The 20,373-nt window shown below is 45.1% G+C and overlaps 1 protein-coding gene across 1 annotated transcript in view; it reads left to right on the top strand.

Moving 5' to 3' along the window:
* Nucleotides 1-7,516: 7,516 nt before the first annotated feature.
* pla2g4ab (phospholipase A2, group IVAb (cytosolic, calcium-dependent)) overlaps nt 7,517-20,373 on the top strand; it is a 66,665-nt gene continuing 53,808 nt past the window's right edge. Inside the window, exons 1-2 of the mRNA XM_084164053.1 lie at nt 7,517-8,015; nt 9,543-9,688. Of these exons, the coding sequence (XP_084020179.1) occupies nt 9,656-9,688 (33 nt within the window). The 5' untranslated portion in view covers nt 7,517-8,015; nt 9,543-9,655. The remainder of the gene's footprint in view (nt 8,016-9,542; nt 9,689-20,373) is intronic.

Genomic DNA, 20,373 nt, shown 5'->3' with positions numbered 1-20,373 from the left:
TGACTGAGTGTAAATATTTGTTTTTTGGTAATAATAAACCATCTCAGTCAAACGAATATTAATTAAGCTATAGGAAATCATCAGCAATTACTCACAATTATTAATAGACCTAATGATAGGGGAGAGTGGGGTAAACTGAGCCAAAGGGGTAAGCTGAGCCAAGGGGGTAAAGTGACCCAACCTTGTTTCTAGGAAACCATACCCAATATTTATAATTTGACTAAATATGTAAGAAGGGTTATCATTTCATAGATTCTGTGAAGGAAGAAACCACATAGAAAAAGTAGTAAGCAAGTTAGGTCCAAAAAACAGATTTTGACCAAGTCAAATTAATTAGTGTTAGAGGTTTTATGATGCTTGTATCTAAACCAAAATGTGACTCACCACCTGGATTTGGTCTTATGTAGCAACATTTTAAATGCCATTTTTTCCATTGGACAAAAGTAGAGACTCAGAACTACAAAATGGTATATCATACACTGCATTCTTGAGGAACAATGGGAAAGTAATTCTGCTTTGAAAGTTGATAAACTTGTAAACTCACTTTTGAGAAAATGGCATTTGAATGTTTTGGTATCTAGTGAAGAGCTCTTCTTTGTCTACACCCATTCAGCATCGTTCACACCCTCTTAAGCTTTAGCCCCACCCATCTCGTTTCGCTCTTGGATCGTTCAGAGCGCACACTTGACGCTCTGGCCGATGATTTGTTTACCTCTGGATAACATGAAAACAGCCTAACCAGCTCTGCTGGCAACAATTTCATTACGCTTTTATGCCAACGTTTACTGACACCGGCCATATTCAATGGGTGTTGTACACTTTAGCTTAAGACATGTAGCTAGCTAGCTAGGTAAACAATGAAGCTAGCTAGGTAAACAATGTGTAAGATTACGCACGTCATGTAATGTTAGCTAACAAGCCAGCCAGCTAACGTTAGCTAGTTAAACAACAATGAACATAGTGCCAAATCATGTCGTTACTACCCTGCATGAATCTGCTGGGATCTAACCAACCAGGTTCAATGTTAGCTAGCTAACATTAGGCTCTAACTAGCAAAGCAAACGGTTCTGGGATACAAATAATAACATCATACACGTAACGTTAGCTAGGGAGCCAGCCAGGTAACATTAGCTAGCAACTTAACAGTACACTTTAGCTTAAATTGAAACCACTTTCTATCAAAATTAGAAACATGTAATATCTGAAAATGTAGCTAGCTAGGCTATCTTACCTGCATACATCATCATGCATGATGGACTTGTCTCCCTGTCACGGATGCCATGCACGGTTGCCCTTTGTTTGAAGATGTAATCCGGAGACAGGTTTTTTTTCTCCATCTCTTTAGCTATCATTCTCTAATTCCACTTATTTCAAAACTCGATCATCCAGAAAGTGGAGAGCAACACTTATGCAGCTCCACTACACAATACATTTTTTTTAAACATGGCTAGAAGAAGAGATCTCAGTGACTTTGAAAGAGGGGTCTCAAAGGAACATAGAGTGGTCCTCTGTAGCTCAGCTGGTAGAGCACGGCGCTTGTAACGCCAAGGTAGTGGGTTCGATCCCCGGGACCACCCATACACAAAAAAATGTATGCACGCATGACTGTAAGTCGCTTTGGATAAAAGCGTCTGCTAAATGGCTTATTATTATTATTATTAAAAGCTGCTTTCGACAGGATTACCAACACAGACTGACAGAAGCCATCTATATGGCAGACCAATCCAAACTCCTCTCTGCATGTCCAGCCCACTCATTATCTCAGCCAATCATGACTAGTGGGATGGTTGCGGTCTTTTTCTGTGGCTTAACCAACAACGCTTGTAATTTAACAAATGTATTCGTATTTACAGATGGCATACAAGTTTGGTATTAAGGCACATGAAAGTTCACATGTTCCAGAAGGCATTTCTGCCTAAAAGCGCATTTTGATCGAAAAAAACAACAACGTTAAAATGGCTCTCCTGTGAAGTCCTGACTTGCGACATACGCCTAGTTTCCTGAAAGGGGTCACAAATAGATAATTTAAAGATTGTTCTATACATCAGTTTGAGTCTCTATGTATGAGGTCCTAAACCTAGCATTAAAGTTAATCATTGTAGCTGTGTGGGCTAATATAGTCAAAATGTTTGCCTTGGGGAAAGTTGAGCCAACGGCCTTGGGGTAAATTGAGCCAAAGGTTGAGCCAATGGCAAGTTGAGCAAATTGAAATATTTTCTTCCCAGGCATAATGCAAGGCATTATAGCTGGGATATGAGGTAACACCAAGACCTGTCCTATGTTTAGTTTTTTTTGTTTTGTTTTGTACAAAGTAATACCCTATACCCGGGGTAAGTTGTTCCAACAGACCACTGTAATGTTTACATTAATTCTGATGATTTCCAGGGATGCACAACATCCTGAAATATATGTAGATATATTTGTTAGAAAGAATACTATATTATCCTTGGCAAAGTGATGCTGCATGTAAAACATGTCTCAACTTACCCCACTCTCCCCTACATGGAATGATAGTAAAGGAGTGTTTGATTTAATTTATTTCCTATTTATTTCCACAAATGTTTTGTTATTCAGGTTTCATAAAGATATAGTGTAAAGATATATATTACAGTAATGTGACTGCTTAATTCTGCCCAATTAATGTTATTTCATTTAACAAATGTCTATTATGTTGCTCATGTTAATCTTACTTTTCAATGTCTGAATCTCAACTACGATAATTTTATTTGTCAACGAATAATGTCCACATTTCATTTATAGGCTACTTATATTGTCAGACTTTTCAAGTCTATCTTGGTATGGGTGCTTTGGGGAAATTTAATTCACACTTTGTAGGCCTATTGTAGGCCACAAATAGGTACATTTAAATGTTCCGTCCGTCCGTCCGTCCGTCCGTCCGTCCGTCCGTCCCCCCCCCCCCCCCCCCGTCCCCCCCGTCCCCCCTCCAGCCAGCATCTAAGCATCAACCAGCAAACAACCAGTCATTGCGCGACCTCGCGTGGAGATATTTTATTTACAGTGATCATACAATAGTCGGTTGTTATCAGAGAGAGCGTACGAAAACTGGATTACCCTTCTCTTAGCAGCAGGAAATGATGACGGCAGAACCAACGCTGTGTTGCAACCACAACATTGCAGACACTTTGGAAAACATTAATGCATAAATTGATGTACTTTTATTTTTAATATTGTATTATTTATTCCAGCATTTCTTTTGAAAGATTACACAAATACGGGTATATTAAAAGCTATTGGGTATATTTGCAGAAATACACGTTTAATTACATATAAATATACACTACCATTCAAAAGTTTGGGGTCACTTAGAAATGTACTTGTTTTCGATAAGAAAAGCATTTTTTCTGTCCATTAAAATAACATCAAATTGATCAGAAATAGAGAGTAGACATTGTTAATGTTGTAAATGGCTATTGTAGCTGGAAACGGCTGATATTTTATTGAATATCTACATAGGCCCGTTATCAGCAACTATCAGTCCTGTGTTCCAATGGCACATTGTGTTTGCTAATCCAAGTTTATCATTTTAAAAGGCTAATTGATCATTAGAAAACCCTTTTACAATTATGTTAGCACAGCTGAAAACTGTTGTGCTGATTAAAGAAGCAATAAAACTGGCCTTCTTGAGACTAGTTCAGTATCTGGAGCATCAGCAATTGTGGGTTCGATTACAGGCTCAAAATGGCCAGAAACAAATAACTTTCTTCTGGAACTCGTCAGTCTATTCTTGTTCTGAGAAATGAAGGCTATTCCATGCGAGAAATTGCCAAGGAACTGAAGATCTCGTACAACGCTGTGTACTACTCCCTTCACAGAACAGCGCAAACTGGCTCTAACCAGAATAGAAAGAGGAGTGGAAGGACCCGGTGCACAACTGAGCAAGAGGACAAATACATTAGAGTGTCTAGTTTGAGAAACAGACGCCTCACTGGTCCTCAACTGGCAGCTTCATTAAATAGTACCCGCAAAACACCAGTCTCAATGTCACGTTCGTTTAATGACGGGTCAGACCAAGGCGCAGCGTGATATGCGTACATGTTTATTTTAACTGTTAAACACACGACAAAACAACAAAGGAAACGAAACGTGAAGTCCAAGGTAGCGCACACACAACATACCTTAACCGGAACAAGATCCCACAACTAGACAGTGCCAATAGGCTGCTTAAGTATGGTCCCCAATCAGAGACAACGAGCGACAGCTGCCTCTGATTGGGAACCACACCGGCCAACATAGAACTAGACATACTAGATCCTAAACATAGACAAAGCACAACAAGGAATATACACACCCTGACTCAACATATAAGCGTCCCCTGAGTCAGGGCATGACAGTACCCCCCCCCCCCCCCAAAGGTGCTGACTCCGACCGCACAACATAAACATAACAGGGTAGGGGCCGGGTGGGCATTCCACATCGGAGGCGGATCCGGCTCGGGGCGTGACGACCTTTCACTCTCCGCCTCCCTGTTGCGCCCCTGGTCTGGGCTTCCCCTCTCCTTCCTCCCACGATACGCCAGGCCCTGTCTGGACCCTGGTGTGGGAGACCCCGAACCTGGAGAGGGGCTGACGTCATGGTCTGGACTGGAGCCGCTGACCGGAGCTGGACTGGGCACCGGTGGAGCGGACTGTTCTGGTTCCGGAGTGGAGCCGCTGACCGAAGCTGGATCAGGCACCGGTGGAGCGGACTACTCTGGCTCCGGAGTGGCGCAGCTGACCGGAGCTGGATCAGGCACCGGTGGAGCGGACTGCTCTGGTTCCGTAGTGGAGCAGCTGACCGGAGCTGGATCAGGCACCGGTGGAGCGGACAGCTCTGCCTCCGGAGTGGAACAGCTGACCGGCACTGGATCAGGCACCGGTGGAGAGGACTGCTCTGGCTTCGGAGTGGAGCAGCTGACCGGTGCCGGACCAGGCACCGGTGGAACGGGCACGGGCCGTGCCGGACTGGACAAACGCACCACTGCTCTGGTGCGAGGAGCAGGCACGGGCCGAACCGGACTAAGAACACACACCACTGGCTTGGTGCGAGGAGCAGGAACAGGCCGGGCCGGACTGGCGACGTGCACCACTGGCTTGGTGCGAGGGGCAGGAACAGGCCGGGCCGGGCTGGCGACGCGCACCACTGGCTTGGTGCGAGGAGCAGGAACAGGCCGGGCCGGGCTGGCGACGCGCACCACTGGCTTGGTGCGAGGAGCAGGAACAGGCCGGGCCGGGCTGACGACGCGCACCACTGGCTTGGTGCGAGGAGCAGGAACAGGCCGGGCCGGGCTGGCGACGCGCACCACTGGCTTGGTGCGAGGAGCAGGAACAGGCCGGGCCGTACTGGGAACACGCACCACATGCTTGGTGCGAGGAGCAGGTCTGGGTTCCTTTATTAACCCCCGCTCCTTCTGCTGCCTAACCAGCTCCTCTCGCCGTGCCTCTACTCTTTCCTTCTCCCTTTTAGCCTCCTGTAGCGCCTCCCTCTGACCGAATAACTCCTGCTCCCTCTGAACCAACAGCCCCCGTAACATGGTGGCCTCCTCTCCTAACCTGCAGATCCACCCTTTAACGGCCTCCTGCTGCCTCGTCGTCCACACCATGTGCCCCCCAAAAAAATGTTATTGGGGTTGCCTCTCGGGTCTCCGTTTCACCTCTCCTGCCTGGGCTTCCTCCTTCGCCCAGGGTCCGCTATCGGCTAATCTCACCTCCTTCTCCCTCATCCCTTTCAGGGCCTCCATATGCTTGGCCAGATCCTCTCTTATCTCCTCCCAAGTCCATGATCTCTGCTCCACTACCTGTGTCCAGGGTGTCTGCTGCTCCTGGGCACGCTGCTTGGTCCGTGTTTGGTGGGATCTTCTGTCACGTTCGTTTAATGACGGGTCAGACCAAGGCGCAGCGTGATGTTTATTTTAACTGTTAAGCACACGACAAAACAACAAAGGAAACGAAACGTGAAGTCCAAGATAGCACACACAACATACCTTAACTGGAACAAGATCCCACAACTAGACAGTGCCAATAGGCTGCTTAAGTATGGTCCCCAATCAGAGACAACGAGCGACAGCTGCCTCTGATTGGGAACCACACCGGCCAACATAGAACTAGACATACTAGATCCTAAACATAGACAAAGCACAACAAGGAATAAACACACCCTGACTCAACATATAAGCGTCCCCTGAGTCAGGGCGTGACACTCAACGTCAACAGTGAAGAGGCGACTCCGGGATGATGTCCTTCTAGGCAGAGTTGCAAAGAAAAAGCCATATCTCAGACTGCCCATCTTAATCTTTTATTTTTATTGGTCAGTCTGAGATATGGCTTTTTCTTTGTATGATCACTGTAAGTAAAATATCTCCACGCGAGGTCACGCAATGACTGGTTGTTTGCTGGTTGTTTGCTGGTTGATGCTGGCCGGTGGTCTGCACATTTTTTTTTAGGGATGCGGGGGGGGGGGGGGGGGGGGGGGGGGGGGGTGGTGTTTACATTACATGGGAAGGCTCCGAGGGGGGGCCAGTCCTCTTCTGGCTGTGCTGGGTAGAGAGGAACCAGGCTTCGAGGGGTGGCCAGTCCTCTTCTGGCTATGCTGGGTAGAGAGGAACCAGGCTCCGAGGGGTGGCCAGTCCTCTTCTGGCTGTGCTGGGTAGAGAGGAACAAGGCTCTGAGGGGTGGCCAGTCCTCTTCTGGCTGTGCTGGGTGGTTCTTGTGTGGTTTTTATTCTTACTTTTATTTTCTATCATTATTATTATCACTGCATTGTTGGAAAGAGTTCTCAAGGTCAGATTTTCATTGTACTGTTTTACAAATGTTGTATCCTGTGCACATGGCGAATAAACTTTGAAACTTGAAACTTATAAGAGTACATGGTCATAAAAGCCAGATTGTTCTTCAAGATGTTCAAAGATGGCCAGCAGGGTGAAATAATAACCACAGTGGTTATAGGGTAAAGCAGTTCAACACCTCAGGAGTAAATGTCAGTTGGCTTTTCATAGCTTTGCATTCAGAGGTCGAGACAGCAGGTCCGGGACAGAGAGAGAGAGAGAGAAAGAGAGGGAGAGAGAGAGAGTCGAAACAGCAGGTCTTGGACAAGGTAGCACATCATGTGAAACAGGTCAGGGTTCCATAGCCGCAGGCAGAACAGAAGAAATGTATTGGCAGTGGTTAGAAGAGACACTACTGAGTAGACTATTGTCAAACCCACTTTTACCTCGGCATAAAGAATACTTATTTTACAACCCAATAATGTGAACATACCAGTCGACATTGTATTTTATTAATATAGGTCTTAAAAAAAAACAAAAAAACATTAATATTTCACATTGTTTTCTCTAATTTATTTTTGCATTTAGTTATAAGCACAATAAAACAGCAATTGACTAAAATGTAATATATTTTGAATGAGTCATCGACATTGCAAAGTTATGAAATGCGGGCTTTTAATCTGAAGGTTTAACATTACCATACAAATATGACGGCATCGTTTGTGCTGCTGGCAGAACCAAACTGGAAGCGTTGCGTACATACCAAAATTTCACAATTCTTATTGTATTAGTCGTATGTACGGGATACACATGGTATACACCGTCCAACTAAATGCTTACTTGCAGGTTCCTTCTCGACAATGCAACAAGAATAATAAATAATAAAATATAAGAATACGAAGATAAGGTAAATGGCTCAGTAGAAAATAAATTGAAACATCCGCAGGTTGCATCATACTTCTCTATGGGGGATTTTCTGCAATTCAACCTACTCTCATGAGAAGCATTTGAGGTCAGATAAGTCACGTTAGCGAGCAATGTCTCTGATACAACCCATGCGCCACAATTCAGGTTTCGATTCTGACTTTCTAAATTACCAAAGATTAAAGTTGAGTTCCGCTAAGAGGTGTGTACGTTTTTCGAGAGGCAGTGTTTAGCACCTCCTCGGGCTCCTCGTATACCGTATACAGTGGAGCCATACTTCTGCCAGTGATGACATATTTTCTAGGATTTATGAGCTGATACTGTTCTCAAGGTAGGTGGACAAATAACTGGCATTCCTCTGTGTTGCATGTTTGTTACAGTACAAACACGTAAAGCCTGTTCTGTATGTTGGCTTAGCCTATTTAATCATTTGGAGACTGCGCTTTGCGAGATTGCTGTGCGCGGTGGTGTGTCGAGTCAGCGTATTGACTTGATTATCTTTCCGTAAGTGGAAAGTCGATCAGAACTGGAAATATATTATTATAATTTATAAATGATTTTGTTAACTTCTACAAGAGTAGGGTAGACTAAATCAGCAAGTAAGATATTTTGGTTTTTAACACTTGCGCATGTTAAACTCTCATTTGAAAGACATTATGCAAGTCATCATCGATTTATCAATTCCACTGAAAATATTTGGCAAATGTAGGTTATTAAGAATATTGTTGATTGGTGCACCATTTGTTTTCATTGCTGTGTCTTGCCGTGTAAAATGTTATTATTTTTCCTTCTCTTTTGTTATTACATTAATTTGATGCAGTCAGAGCATTTATATTGTGTAACACAAGTGTTACAACATGGCATATTACAATATCATGGCAATTAAGCCTGTTGATTACAGGTATGCCTAAGTCCATGGCGTTTAGGAACATCACAATTCAGTCACTGAATTGACTTTTGAATGAATAACAATTATTCTCATTTTGTGCTAATTTAATGATGAGACCAGATAATTAAGCACATTGGCACCGCTTTCTTTAATGTCCCTGGCACTTAAAGAACCAACATCCCACTCAGTGGTGTCAGGACGTCAGGCCCTGCTGTCTGTGTTCCTGTCCAAACCACCTCAGCTCTTATTGCTTTGTGGATGGATCGTTCAGAAATATGGAAGACATGCAGGTCACCACGTCACAGCCCGAACGGGCTCATTTAGAACTTGGACCATCCATTCAAACTACGTGCCCAGCACTGCAAACACACACCCACACTACGTGCATTAACTCCTCACAGAAATGCTACGCTTTATTGAACAACTGAGGGGAGAGCCTTGTAGCCACACTGGGCTTGTGGTCTACAGTAATACACACAGACAGAGACACACACACACACACACACACAAATTATTAGGCTGTGGTAGCATCTGTCACTTTGTTGAGTCACATAGGCCTCTCTCTATCTCTCTCACACACGCACGCACGCACACACACATGCACGCATGCACGCACACACACACATACACGCACACACACACACACACACACACACACCCACACCCACACCCACACACACACACACACACACACACAGGCCTATCTCAGTCCCATGGCTTTAGCACACCCCCTCTCCCTGGTCCTAGACTCACTGCAGTAGCTGCTAACCAGTTATTTCAATGCATTTTTTGTATTTTACATCATCACTGTTTCAAACTGTTTCACTCACCATCAATGTGTCATTGGACTTGTCCAGTAAACAACTGTCAAGCAAAGCTATTGTTTCACTAACTCTGCCACAAGTTACCGTATGTCATATCTGTCTTTCCACACCATCCCTTACATTACGATGCTCTGTGTGTCCTCAGTCTGTAACTGCTACCCAGTGTCCCTGGAAGATCTTCTTAAAGTTCAAGGACACATCTGGAGACTGGACAGAGACTCTCTTCCTAGCTGACACCAACTCTCACAGCAGCAAACCATGTCTTCCATAGACCCCTACCAGTACATTATTGTAAGTCCACACGTGTACGGTTGCATTCAAATTCTTTGGTATTTACTGTACTGCATGTTTTGCATACATTTACTTGGTATTTTGGTAGTGTAACAAACAGCTTCTCACAACTTCACTTTAAGGCCAGTGAGTCATCTGTTCCAGTAATGAGAAGGAACCCACTACCCTAGATAAGACTATATTGGACCGCATAGTGTTTCTGGCAAAGCAGTATTACTTCAGTAGAAAACCTTATCTTTGTTTTATCTCAATCTATCAACATTAGATACGTGGGCAGCTCTGTTCTCACTACAGCTCTGCTCTCACTACAGCTGTCAGGGCTAGGGGTAGGCCTAGTAGTCATCATGATAGGATAAAGGTGTAGGGTGGCCCAGTCCTCGAAATGATTCTTATCAACTGTATGCAATGATTTCCTTTCTGTTGTCTTAGGAATTCAGCATTCTATGTGTTATCTCACCAACCCCGTTTTGTCACACCTCTGGGTAGCAGAGGTTCAGTTGTCTTTACTTCCTGTAGGTCTGACATCTGATTGGAGGTTAACGCAACATTAACGCTATTGGTCAACAACTCATATTATGAATCTACACATGGTCAGATGTTATAAAGGGTCAGATTCATTGTCTCTTTCTATTTTGTTTCTGACCTGCGCTGGTGAGATACCTACACTTTCTCTTTCTCTCTCCACCCCAGGGACTCTTGGGGCATGGCCTTTCAGGTCGTGACATCACTCTCTCTCTCTGATCATGCTTTGAATAATGCCTTGTAATGCTTGTTAATGCTTTGTAACTTAAGTTTATGCCTTGTATAATGTATCCATTCATTTTACAAAGTAATTAAATACACTTGTATTTGGAATACCATTCTCAGACATTTCGTGATTGCCTGTTACTGTAATTCAACTAAATCAAATCAAATTTAATTTGTCCCATGGGCCGAATAACACAGGTGTAGACCTTACCGTGAAATGCTTACTTACAAGCCCTTAACCAACAATGCAGTTTTAAGAAAAATAAGAGTTAAGAAAATATTTACTGAATAAACGAAAGTCAAAAAAGTTACACAATGAAATAACAATAACGAGGCTATATACAGGGTACTGGTACCGAGTCAAGGTGCGGGGTACAGGTTAGTCGAGGTAATTGAGGTACTTGGGCTAGTCAATGCAAATAGTCCGGGTAGCCATTTTATTAATTGTTCAGTAGTCTTATGGCTTGGGGGTAGAAGCTGTTAAGAAGCCTTTTGGACCTAGACTTGGTGCGCCGGTACCGCTTGCCATGCGGTAACAGAGAGAACAGTCTATGACTGTGGTGGCTGGAGTCTATGACAATTTTTTGGGCCTTCCTCTGACACAGCCAGGTATAGAGGTCCTGGATGGTAGGAAGCTTGGCCCCAGTGATGTACTGGGCTGTACGCAATACCCTCTTGTAGCACCTTACAGTCGGATGCCGAGCAGTTGCCATGCCAGGCGGTGATGCAACCAGTCAGGATGCTCTCGATGGTGCAGCTGTATAACTTTTTGAGGATCTGGGGACCCATGCCAAATCTTTTCAGTCTCCTGAGGGGGAATAGTCTCTTGCATATTTTAATAATCTTTATGGAGTCAGGTAAACATTTTAAAGGGCTAATTGCATAGTCTTATTCTTATCACGGGTCGCATGTGAGGTAAATATAATATACACATATCAAATATTACCCCACTACAAAGGTGCCCTGCTGGCTTGACTTGGAGATATTCCACTGTCTGTGTCTGCTGCGGAGCCTCACCAATCACTGTTATTCTGTAGTGGAGACTAGCAGATCTGCAGATTCACTACCAGGGGAATGGTGATAAGACACAATGACATCATCATACCTTCCGTCAACAAATGACTGTCTGACAGATTAACCTAAAACAACAACAAAACAACAAAAAGACAGTTGTCTGCCCCATAGTTAGAGAAAGGGATCTGATAATCGTTCATAGTAAGAGAAGGGATAGGACTCACGAGACACAGGTTAGCATAGTGACACTTTGACACCTCTTGTATCACAGGAGTGTATCTTCAGCCCAGGTTTGGACAAAAATCACAGTTGAAATTGTACACACTGTACCTAAGTAGTTCTATGTTGGAGTTCAAGTGTGGTAGATTTGTGCATGTGTGAGGAGTGTGTCCTGGCTAACAGACTGTGCTTGTTATGTGTTGTGTGGTGTTTCTGTGAGGAGTGTGTCCTGGCTAACAGACTGTGCTTGTTATGTGTTGTGTGGTGTTTCTGTGAGGAGTGTGTCCTGGCTAACAGACTGTGCTTGTTATGTGTTGTGTGGTGTTTCTGTGAGGAGTGTGTCCTGGCTAACAGACTGTGCTTGTTATGTGTTGTGTGGTGTTTCTGTGAGGAGTGTGTCCTGGCTAACAGACTGTGCTTGTTATGTGTTGTGTGGTGTTTCTGTGAAGAGTGTGTCCTGGCTAACAGACTGTGCTTTTTATGTGTTGTGTGGTGTTTCTGTGAGGAGTGTGTCCTGGCTAACAGACTGTGCTTGTTATGTGTTGTGTGGTGTTTCTGTGAGGAGTGTGTCCTGGCTAACAGACTGTGCTTGTTATGTGTTGTGTGGTGTTTCTGTGAGGAGTGTGTCCTGGCTAACAGACTGTGCTTGTTATGTGTTGTGTGGTGTTTCTGTGAGGAGTGTGTCCTGGCTAACAGACTGTGCTTGTTATGTGTTGTGTGGTGTTTCTGTGAGTAGTGTGTCCTGGCTAACAGACTGTGCTTGTTATGTGTTGTGTGGTGTTTCTGTGAGGAGTGTGTCCTGGTTAACAGACTGTGCTTGTTATGTGTTGTGTGGTGTTTCTGTGAGTAGTGTGTCCTGGCTAACAGACTGTGCTTGTTATGTGTTGTGTGGTGTTTCTGTGAGGAGTGTGTCCTGGCTAACAGACTGTGCTTGTTATGTGTTGTGTGGTGTTTCTGTGAGGAGTGTGTCCTGGCTAACAGACTGTGCTTGTTATGTGTTGTGTGGTGTTTCTGTGAGGAGTGTGTCCTGGCTAACAGACTGTGCTTGTTATGTGTTGTGTGGTGTTTCTGTGAGGAGTGTGTCCTGGCTAACAGACTGTGCTTGTTATGTGTTGTGTGGTGTTTCTGTGAGGAGTGTGTCCTGGCTAACAGACTGTGCTTGTTATGTGTTGTGTGGTGTTTCTGTGAGAAGTGTGTCCTGGCTAACAGAGTGCTGTGTTATGTGTTGTGTGGTGTTTCTGTGAGGAGTGTGTCCTGGCTAACAGACTGTGCTTGTTATGTGTTGTGTGGTGTTTCTGTGAGGAGTGTGTCCTGGCTAACAGACTGTGCTTGTTATGTATTGTGTGGTGTTTCTGTGAGGAGTGTGTCCTGGCTAACAGACTGTGCTTGTTATGTGTTGTGTGGTGTTTCTGTGAGGAGTGTGTCCTGGCTAACAGACTGTGCTTGTTATGTGTTGTGTGGTGTTTCTGTGAGGAGTGTGTCCTGGCTAACAGACTGTGCTTGTTATGTGTTGTGTGGTGTTTCTGTGAGGAGTGTGTCTGGCTAACAGACTGTGCTTGTTATGTGTTGTGTGGTGTTTCTGTGAAGAGTGTGTCCTGGCTAACAGACTGTGCTTTTTATGTGTTGTGTGGTGTTTCTGTGAGGAGTGTGTCCTGGCTAACAGACTGTGCTTGTTATGTGTTGTGTGGTGTTCTGTGAGGAGTGTGTCCTGGCTAACAGACTGTGCTTGTTATGTGTTGTGTGGTGTTTCTGTGAGGAGTGTGTCCTGGCTAACAGACTGTGCTTGTTATGTGTTGTGTGGTGTTTCTGTGAGGAGTGTGTCCTGGCTAACAGACTGTGCTTGTTATGTGTTGTGTGGTGTTTCTGTGAGTAGTGTGTCCTGGCTAACAGACTGTGCTTGTTATGTGTTGTGTCGTGTTTCTGTGAGGAGTGTGTCCTGGTTAACAGACTGTGCTTGTTATGTGTTGTGTGGTGTTTCTGTGAGGAGTGTGTCCTGGCTAACAGACTGTGCTTGTTATGTGTTGTGTGGTGTTTCTGTGAGGAGTGTGTCCTGGCTAACAGACTGTGCTTGTTATGTGTTGTGTGGTGTTTCTGTGAGGAGTGTGTCCTGGCTAACAGACTGTGCTTGTTATGTGTTGTGTGGTGTTTCTGTGAGGAGTGTGCTGGCTAACAGACTGTGCTTGTTATGTGTTGTGTGGTGTTTCTGTGAGGAGTGTGTCCTGGCTAACAGACTGTGCTTGTTATGTGTTGTGTGGTGTTTCTGTGAGGAGTGTGTCCTGGCTAACAGACTGTGCTTGTTATGTGTTGTGTGGTGTTTCTGTGAGGAGTGTGTCCTGGCTAACAGACTGTGCTTGTTATGTGTTGTGTGGTGTTTCTGTGAGGAGTGTGTCCTGGCTAACAGACTGTGCTTGTTATGTGTTGTGTGGTGTTTCTGTGAGGAGTGTGTCCTGGCTAACAGACTGTGCTTGTTATGTGTTGTGTGGTGTTTCTGTGAGGAGTGTGTCCTGGCTAACAGACTGTGCTTGTTATGTGTTGTGTGGTGTTTCTGTGAGGAGTGTGTCCTGGCTAACAGACTGTGCTTGTTATGTGTTGTGTGGTGTTTCTGTGAGGAGTGTGTCCTGGCTAACAGACTGTGCTTGTTATGTGTTGTGTGGTGTTTCTGTGAGGAGTGTGTCCTGGCTAACAGACTGTGCTTGTTATGTGTTGTGTGGTGTTTCTGTGAGGAGTGTGTCCTGGCTAACAGACTGTGCTTGTTATGTGTTGTGTGGTGTTTCTGTGAGGAGTGTGTCCTGGCTAACAGACTGTGCTTGTTATGTGTTGTGTGGTGTTTCTGTGAGGAGTGTGTCCTGGCTAACAGACTGTGCTTGTTATGTGTTGTGTGGTGTTTCTGTGAAGAGTGTGTCCTGGCTAACAGACTGTGCTTTTATGTGTTGTGTGGTGTTTCTGTGAGGAGTGTGTCCTGGCTAACAGACTGTGCTTGTTATGTGTTGTGTGGTGTTTCTGTGAGGAGTGTGTCCTGGCTAACAGACCTTGCTTGTTATGTGTTGTGTGGTGTTTCTGTGAGGAGTGTGTCCTGGCTAACAGACTGTGCTTGTTATGTGTTGTGTGGTGTTTCTGTGAGGAGTGTGTCCTGGCTAACAGACTGTGCTTGTTATGTGTTGTGTGGTGTTTCTGTGAGTAGTGTGTCCTGGCTAACAGACTGTGCTTGTTATGTGTTGTGTGGTGTTTCTGTGAGGAGTGTGTCCTGGTTAACAGACTGTGCTTGTTATGTGTTGTGTGGTGTTTCTGTGAGGAGTGTGTCCTGGCTAACAGACTGTGCTTGTTATGTGTTGTGTGGTGTTTCTGTGAGGAGTGTGTCCTGGCTAACAGACTGTGCTTGTTATGTGTTGTGTGGTGTTTCTGTGAGGAGTGTGTCCTGGCTAACAGACTGTGCTTGTTATGTGTTGTGTGTGGTGATTTCCTGGAGTTGCCTGGCTTAACAGACTGTGCTTGTTATGTGTTGTGTGGTGTTTCTGTGAGGAGTGTGTCCTGGCTAACAGACTGTGCTTGTTATGTGTTGTGTGGTGTTTCTGTGAGGAGTGTGTCCTGGCTAACAGACTGTGCTTGTTATGTGTTGTGTGGTGTTTCTGTGAGAAGTGTGTCCTGGCTAACAGACTGTGCTTGTTATGTGTTGTGTGGTGTTTCTGTGAGGAGTGTGTCCTGGCTAACAGACTGTGCTTGTTATGTGTTGTGTGGTGTTTCTGTGAGGAGTGTGTCCTGGCTAACAGACTGTGCTTGTTATGTGTTGTGTGGTGTTCTGTGAGGAGTGTGTCCTGGCTAACAGACTGTGCTTGTTATGTGTTGTGTGGTGTTTCTGTGAGGAGTGTGTCCTGGCTAACAGACTGTGCTTGTTATGTGTTGTGTGGTGTTTCTGTGAGGAGTGTGTCCGGCTAACAGACTGTGCTTGTTATGTGTTGTGTGGTGTTTCTGTGAAGAGTGTGTCCTGGCTAACAGACTGTGCTTTTTATGTGTTGTGTGGTGTTTCTGTGAGGAGTGTGTCCTGGCTAACAGACTGTGCTTGTTATGTGTTGTGTGGTGTTTCTGTGAGGAGTGTGTCCTGGCTAACAGACTGTGCTTGTTATGTGTTGTGTGGTGTTTCTGTGAGGAGTGTGTCCTGGCTAACAGACTGTGCTTGTTATGTGTTGTGTGGTGTTTCTGTGAGGAGTGTGCTGGCTAACAGACTGTGCATTTATGTTGCTGTGTGGGTGTCCTGGCTAACAGACTGTGCTTGTTATGTGTTGTGTGGTGTTTCTGTGAGGAGTGTGTCCTGGCTAACAGACTGTGCTTGTTATGTGTTGTGTGGTGTTTCTGTGAGGAGTGTGTCCTGGCTAACAGACTGTGCTTGTTATGTGTTGTGTGGTGTTTCTGTGAGGAGTGTGTCCTGGCTAACAGACTGTGCTTGTTATGTGTTGTGTGGTGTTTCTGTGAGGAGTGTGTCCTGGCTAACAGACTGTGCTTGTTATGTGTTGTGTGGTGTTTCTGTGAGGAGTGTGTCCTGGCTAACAGACTGTGCTTGTTATGTGTTGTGTGGTGTTTCTGTGAGGAGTGTGTCCTGGCTAACAGACTGTGCTTGTTATGTGTTGTGTGGTGTTTCTGTGAGGAGTGTGTCCTGGCTAACAGACTGTGCTTGTTGTGTGTTGTGTGGTGTTTCTGTGAGGAGTGTGTCCTGGCTAACAGACTGTGCTTGTTATGTGTTGTGTGGTGTTTCTGTGAGGAGTGTGTCCTGGCTAACAGACTGTGCTTGTTATGTGTTGTGTGGTGTTTCTGTGAGGAGTGTGTCCTGGCTAACAGACTGTGCTTGTTATGTGTTGTGTGGTGTTTCTGTGAGGAGTGTGTCCTGGCTAACAGACTGTGCTTGTTATGTGTTGTGTGGTGTTTCTGTGAGGAGTGTGTCCTGGCTAACAGACTGTGCTTGTTATGTGTTGTGTGGTGTTTCTGTGAGGAGTGTGTCCTGGCTAACAGACTGTGCTTGTTATGTGTTGTGTGGTGTTTCTGTGAGGAGTGTGTCCAGGCTAACAGACTGTGCTTGTTATGTGTTGTGTGGTGTTTCTGTGAGGAGTGTGTCCTGGCTAACAGACTGTGCTTGTTATGTGTTGTGTGGTGTTTCTGTGAGGAGTGTGTCCAGGCTAACAGACTGTGCTTGTTATGTGTTGTGTGGTGTTTCTGTGAGGGAGTGTGTCCTGGCTAACAGACTGTGCTTGTTATGTGTTGTGTGGTGTTTCTGTGAGGAGTGTGTCCTGGCTAACAGACTGTGCTTGTTATGTGTTGTGTGGTGTTTCTGTGAGGAGTGTGTCCTGGCTAACAGACTGTGCTTGTTATGTGTTGTGTGGTGTTTCTGTGAGGAGTGATTCCTGGCTAACAGACTGTGCTTGTTATGTGTTGTGTGGTGTTTCTGTGAGGAGTGTGTCCTGGCTAACAGACTGTGCTTGTTATGTGTTGTGTGGTGTTTCTGTGAGGAGTGTGTCCTGGCTAACAGACTGTGCTTGTTATGTGTCCGTGTGGTGTTTCTGTGCAGGTGGAGCAGCAGTTCTCTCACAAGTTCAGAGTGAAGGTGGTTCGAGCTGAGAATGTCACGAAGGGAGCACTGGGTGACCTGTGTGAGTCTGACAACACCTGTTCTTCCACATGCTCCTAGTTCACACATTAACAATCACGAATTCTCCAACATAAAAAACACACCACAGGGAGTTGTCATTTCTGTAAAAACTAAGAATTAATGTTTTGTCGTGAAATGGAATGCTGCCAAGTAATAGCGATATTGTTAAAGTCTTAACATTGTATTGTCATCTATGTATTTATATGTATGTTTATATCACTCAATGTACATTTATACAGTGGCTTGCGAAAGTATTCACCCCCCTTGGCATTTTTCCTATTTTGTTGCATTACAACCTGGAATTAAAATGGATTTTTTGGGGGTTTGTATCATTTGATTTACACAACATGCCTACCACTTTGAAGATGCCATTTTTGTTGTTGTTTGTTAAACAAACAAGAAATAAGACAAAAAACAGAACTTGAGCGTGCATAATTATTCACCCCCCCAAAGTCAATACATTGTAGAGCCACCTTTTGCAGCAATTACAGCTGCAAGTCTCTTGGGGTATGTCTCTATAAGCTGGGCACATCTAGCCACTGGGATTTTTGCCCATTCTTCAAGGCAAAACTACTCCAGCTCCTTCAAGTTGGATGGGTTCCGCTGGTGTACAGCAATCTTTAAGTCATACCACAGATTCTCAATTGGATTGAGGTCTGGGCATTTCAATGTTTCCCCTTAAACCACTCCAGTGTTGCTTTAGCAGTATGCTTAGGGTCATTGTCCTACTGGAAGGTGAACCGCCGTCCCAGTCTCAAATCTCTGGAAGACTGAAACAGGTTTCACTCAAGAATTTCCCTGTATTTAGCGCCATCCATCATTCCTTCAATTCTGACCAGTTTCCCAGTCCCTGCCGATGAAAAACATCCCCACAGCATGATGCTGCCACCACCATACTTCACTATGGGGATGGTGTTCTCGGGGTGATGAGAGGTGCTGGGTTTGCGGCAGACATAGCGTTTTTCCATTATGGCCAAAAAGCTCAATTTTAGTCTCATCTGACCAGAGTACCTTCTTCCATATGTTTGGGGAGTCTCCCACATGGCTTTTGGCTAACACCAAACGTGTTTGCTTAATATTTTCTTTAAGCAATGGCTTTTTTCTGGCCACTCTTCCGTAAAGCCCAGCTCTGTGGAGTGTACGGCTTAAAGTGGTCCTATGGACAGATACTCCCATCTCCGCTGTGGAGCTTTGTAGCTCCTTCGGGGTTATCTTTGGTCTCTTTGTTGCCTCTCTGATTACTGCCCTCCTTGCCTGGTCCGTGAGTTTTGGTGGGTGGCCCTCTCTTGGCAGGTTTGTTGTGGTGCCATATTCTTTCAATTTTTTAACAATGGATTTAATGGTGCTCCGTGGGATGGATATAAGTGTTGGATATTTTTTCATAACACAACCCTGATCTGTACTTCTCCACAACTTTGTCCCTGACCTGTTTGGAGAGCTCCTTGGTCTTCATGGTGCAGCTTGCTTGGTGGTGCCCCTTGCTTAGTGGTGTTGCAGACTCTGGGGCCTTTCAGAACAGGTGTATATATACTGAGATCATGTGACAGTTAGATTGCACACAGGTGGACTTTATTTAACTAATTATGTGACATCTGAAGGTAATTGGTTGCACCAAATCTTATTTAGGGGCTTCATAGCAAAGGGGGTGAATAAATATGCACGCACCACTTTTCCGTTATTTATTTTTTTGAATTTTTTGAAACAAGTTATTTTTTTCATTTCACTTCACCAATTTGCACTATTTTGTGCATGTCCATTAAATGAAATCCAAATAAAAATCCATTTAAATTACAGGTTGTAATGCAACAAAATAGGAAAAATGCCAAGGGGGATGAATACCTTTGCAATGCACTGTATGTAACACATACATTTGTGTGTTTGTGTCTGCAGTGGACACTCCTGACCCCTATGTGGAGCTGTTCATCCCAACTTCCCCCGAGAGCAGGAAACGAACGTGCCACATAGACAACGACATCAACCCTGAATGGAACGAAACCTTTGACTTCATACTAGACCCAAACCAGGAGAACCTTCTAGAGGTGAACAAAAAGTATAGTAAAATCAAAACAGTCAAATGTAACTCATTTTATGTCAGGCCCAGTCCAAGCCGTAAAAGTACAGTACAGTACAGTGATTGCCTGAAGCTTGAAGCTAGTTGCCTGAAGCTTGAAGCTAGTTGCCTGAAGCTTGTTTGTTGGTGCTGTACTACTCAATCAGATAACGTTAATGGACGCCAATTACGTGATGGACGAGAAACTTGGGACTGCGTCGTACAACGTCTCCAAAATGTTGAAAACTGGTCAGACTGAGACAGTGCCTTTTCTTATCGGCAAAGTAAGTAAATAATAATAAACTATAACTATAATAATAATAACTATACGTCTGTCTGTAGTAACTACATTAACCTAAAGGAAAAGTGTGCCTGAAAGACGTTAGCTCTCATCAGAGTGTAGATGTGTGTTGAGTGATGACTGTCTATGAGACTGAGGTTTTCCTCTCTTTTCTTTTTTTCTCACCCTTTATCTATTCACTCCCCCTCTTCCTTACTATAGCCTACCCACTTGCGTCTCTCCCCCTTCTCTCCTCTCATCCCTCCTCCTCTCATCCCTCCTCCCTCTCACCCCTCCTCCCTCCTCACTCCCTCCTCCCTCTCACCCTCCTCCCTCTCATCCCTCCTCCCTCTCCCTCCTCCTCCTCCACCCCTCCTCCCTCTCACCCCTCCTCCCTCTCACCCCTCCCTCTCACCCTCCTCCTCCTTCACCCCTCCTCCCTCTCACCCTCCTCCTCTCACCCCTCCTCCCTCTCACCCCCTCCTCCTCTCACCCCTCCTCCCTCTCACCCCTCCTCCCTCTCACCCCTCCTCCCTCTCACCCCTCCTCCCTCTCACCCCTCCTCCCTCCTCTCCCCTCCTCCCTCTCACCCCTCCTCCCTCTCACCCCTCCTCCCTCCTCACCCCTCCTCCCTCTCATCCCTCCTCCTCTCATCCCTCCTCCTCTCATCCCTCCTCCTCTCATCCCTCCTCCTCTCATCCCTCCTCCTCTCATCCCTCCTCCTCTCATCCCTCCTACTC

The sequence above is a fragment of the Coregonus lavaretus genome (assembly GCF_964263955.1).
Source record: "Coregonus lavaretus genome assembly, chromosome: 6".
Classification (NCBI taxonomy): domain Eukaryota; kingdom Metazoa; phylum Chordata; class Actinopteri; order Salmoniformes; family Salmonidae; genus Coregonus; species Coregonus lavaretus.
Note: the sequence above shows the minus strand (reverse complement) of the source record. Positions and strands in the feature narration are given on the sequence as shown.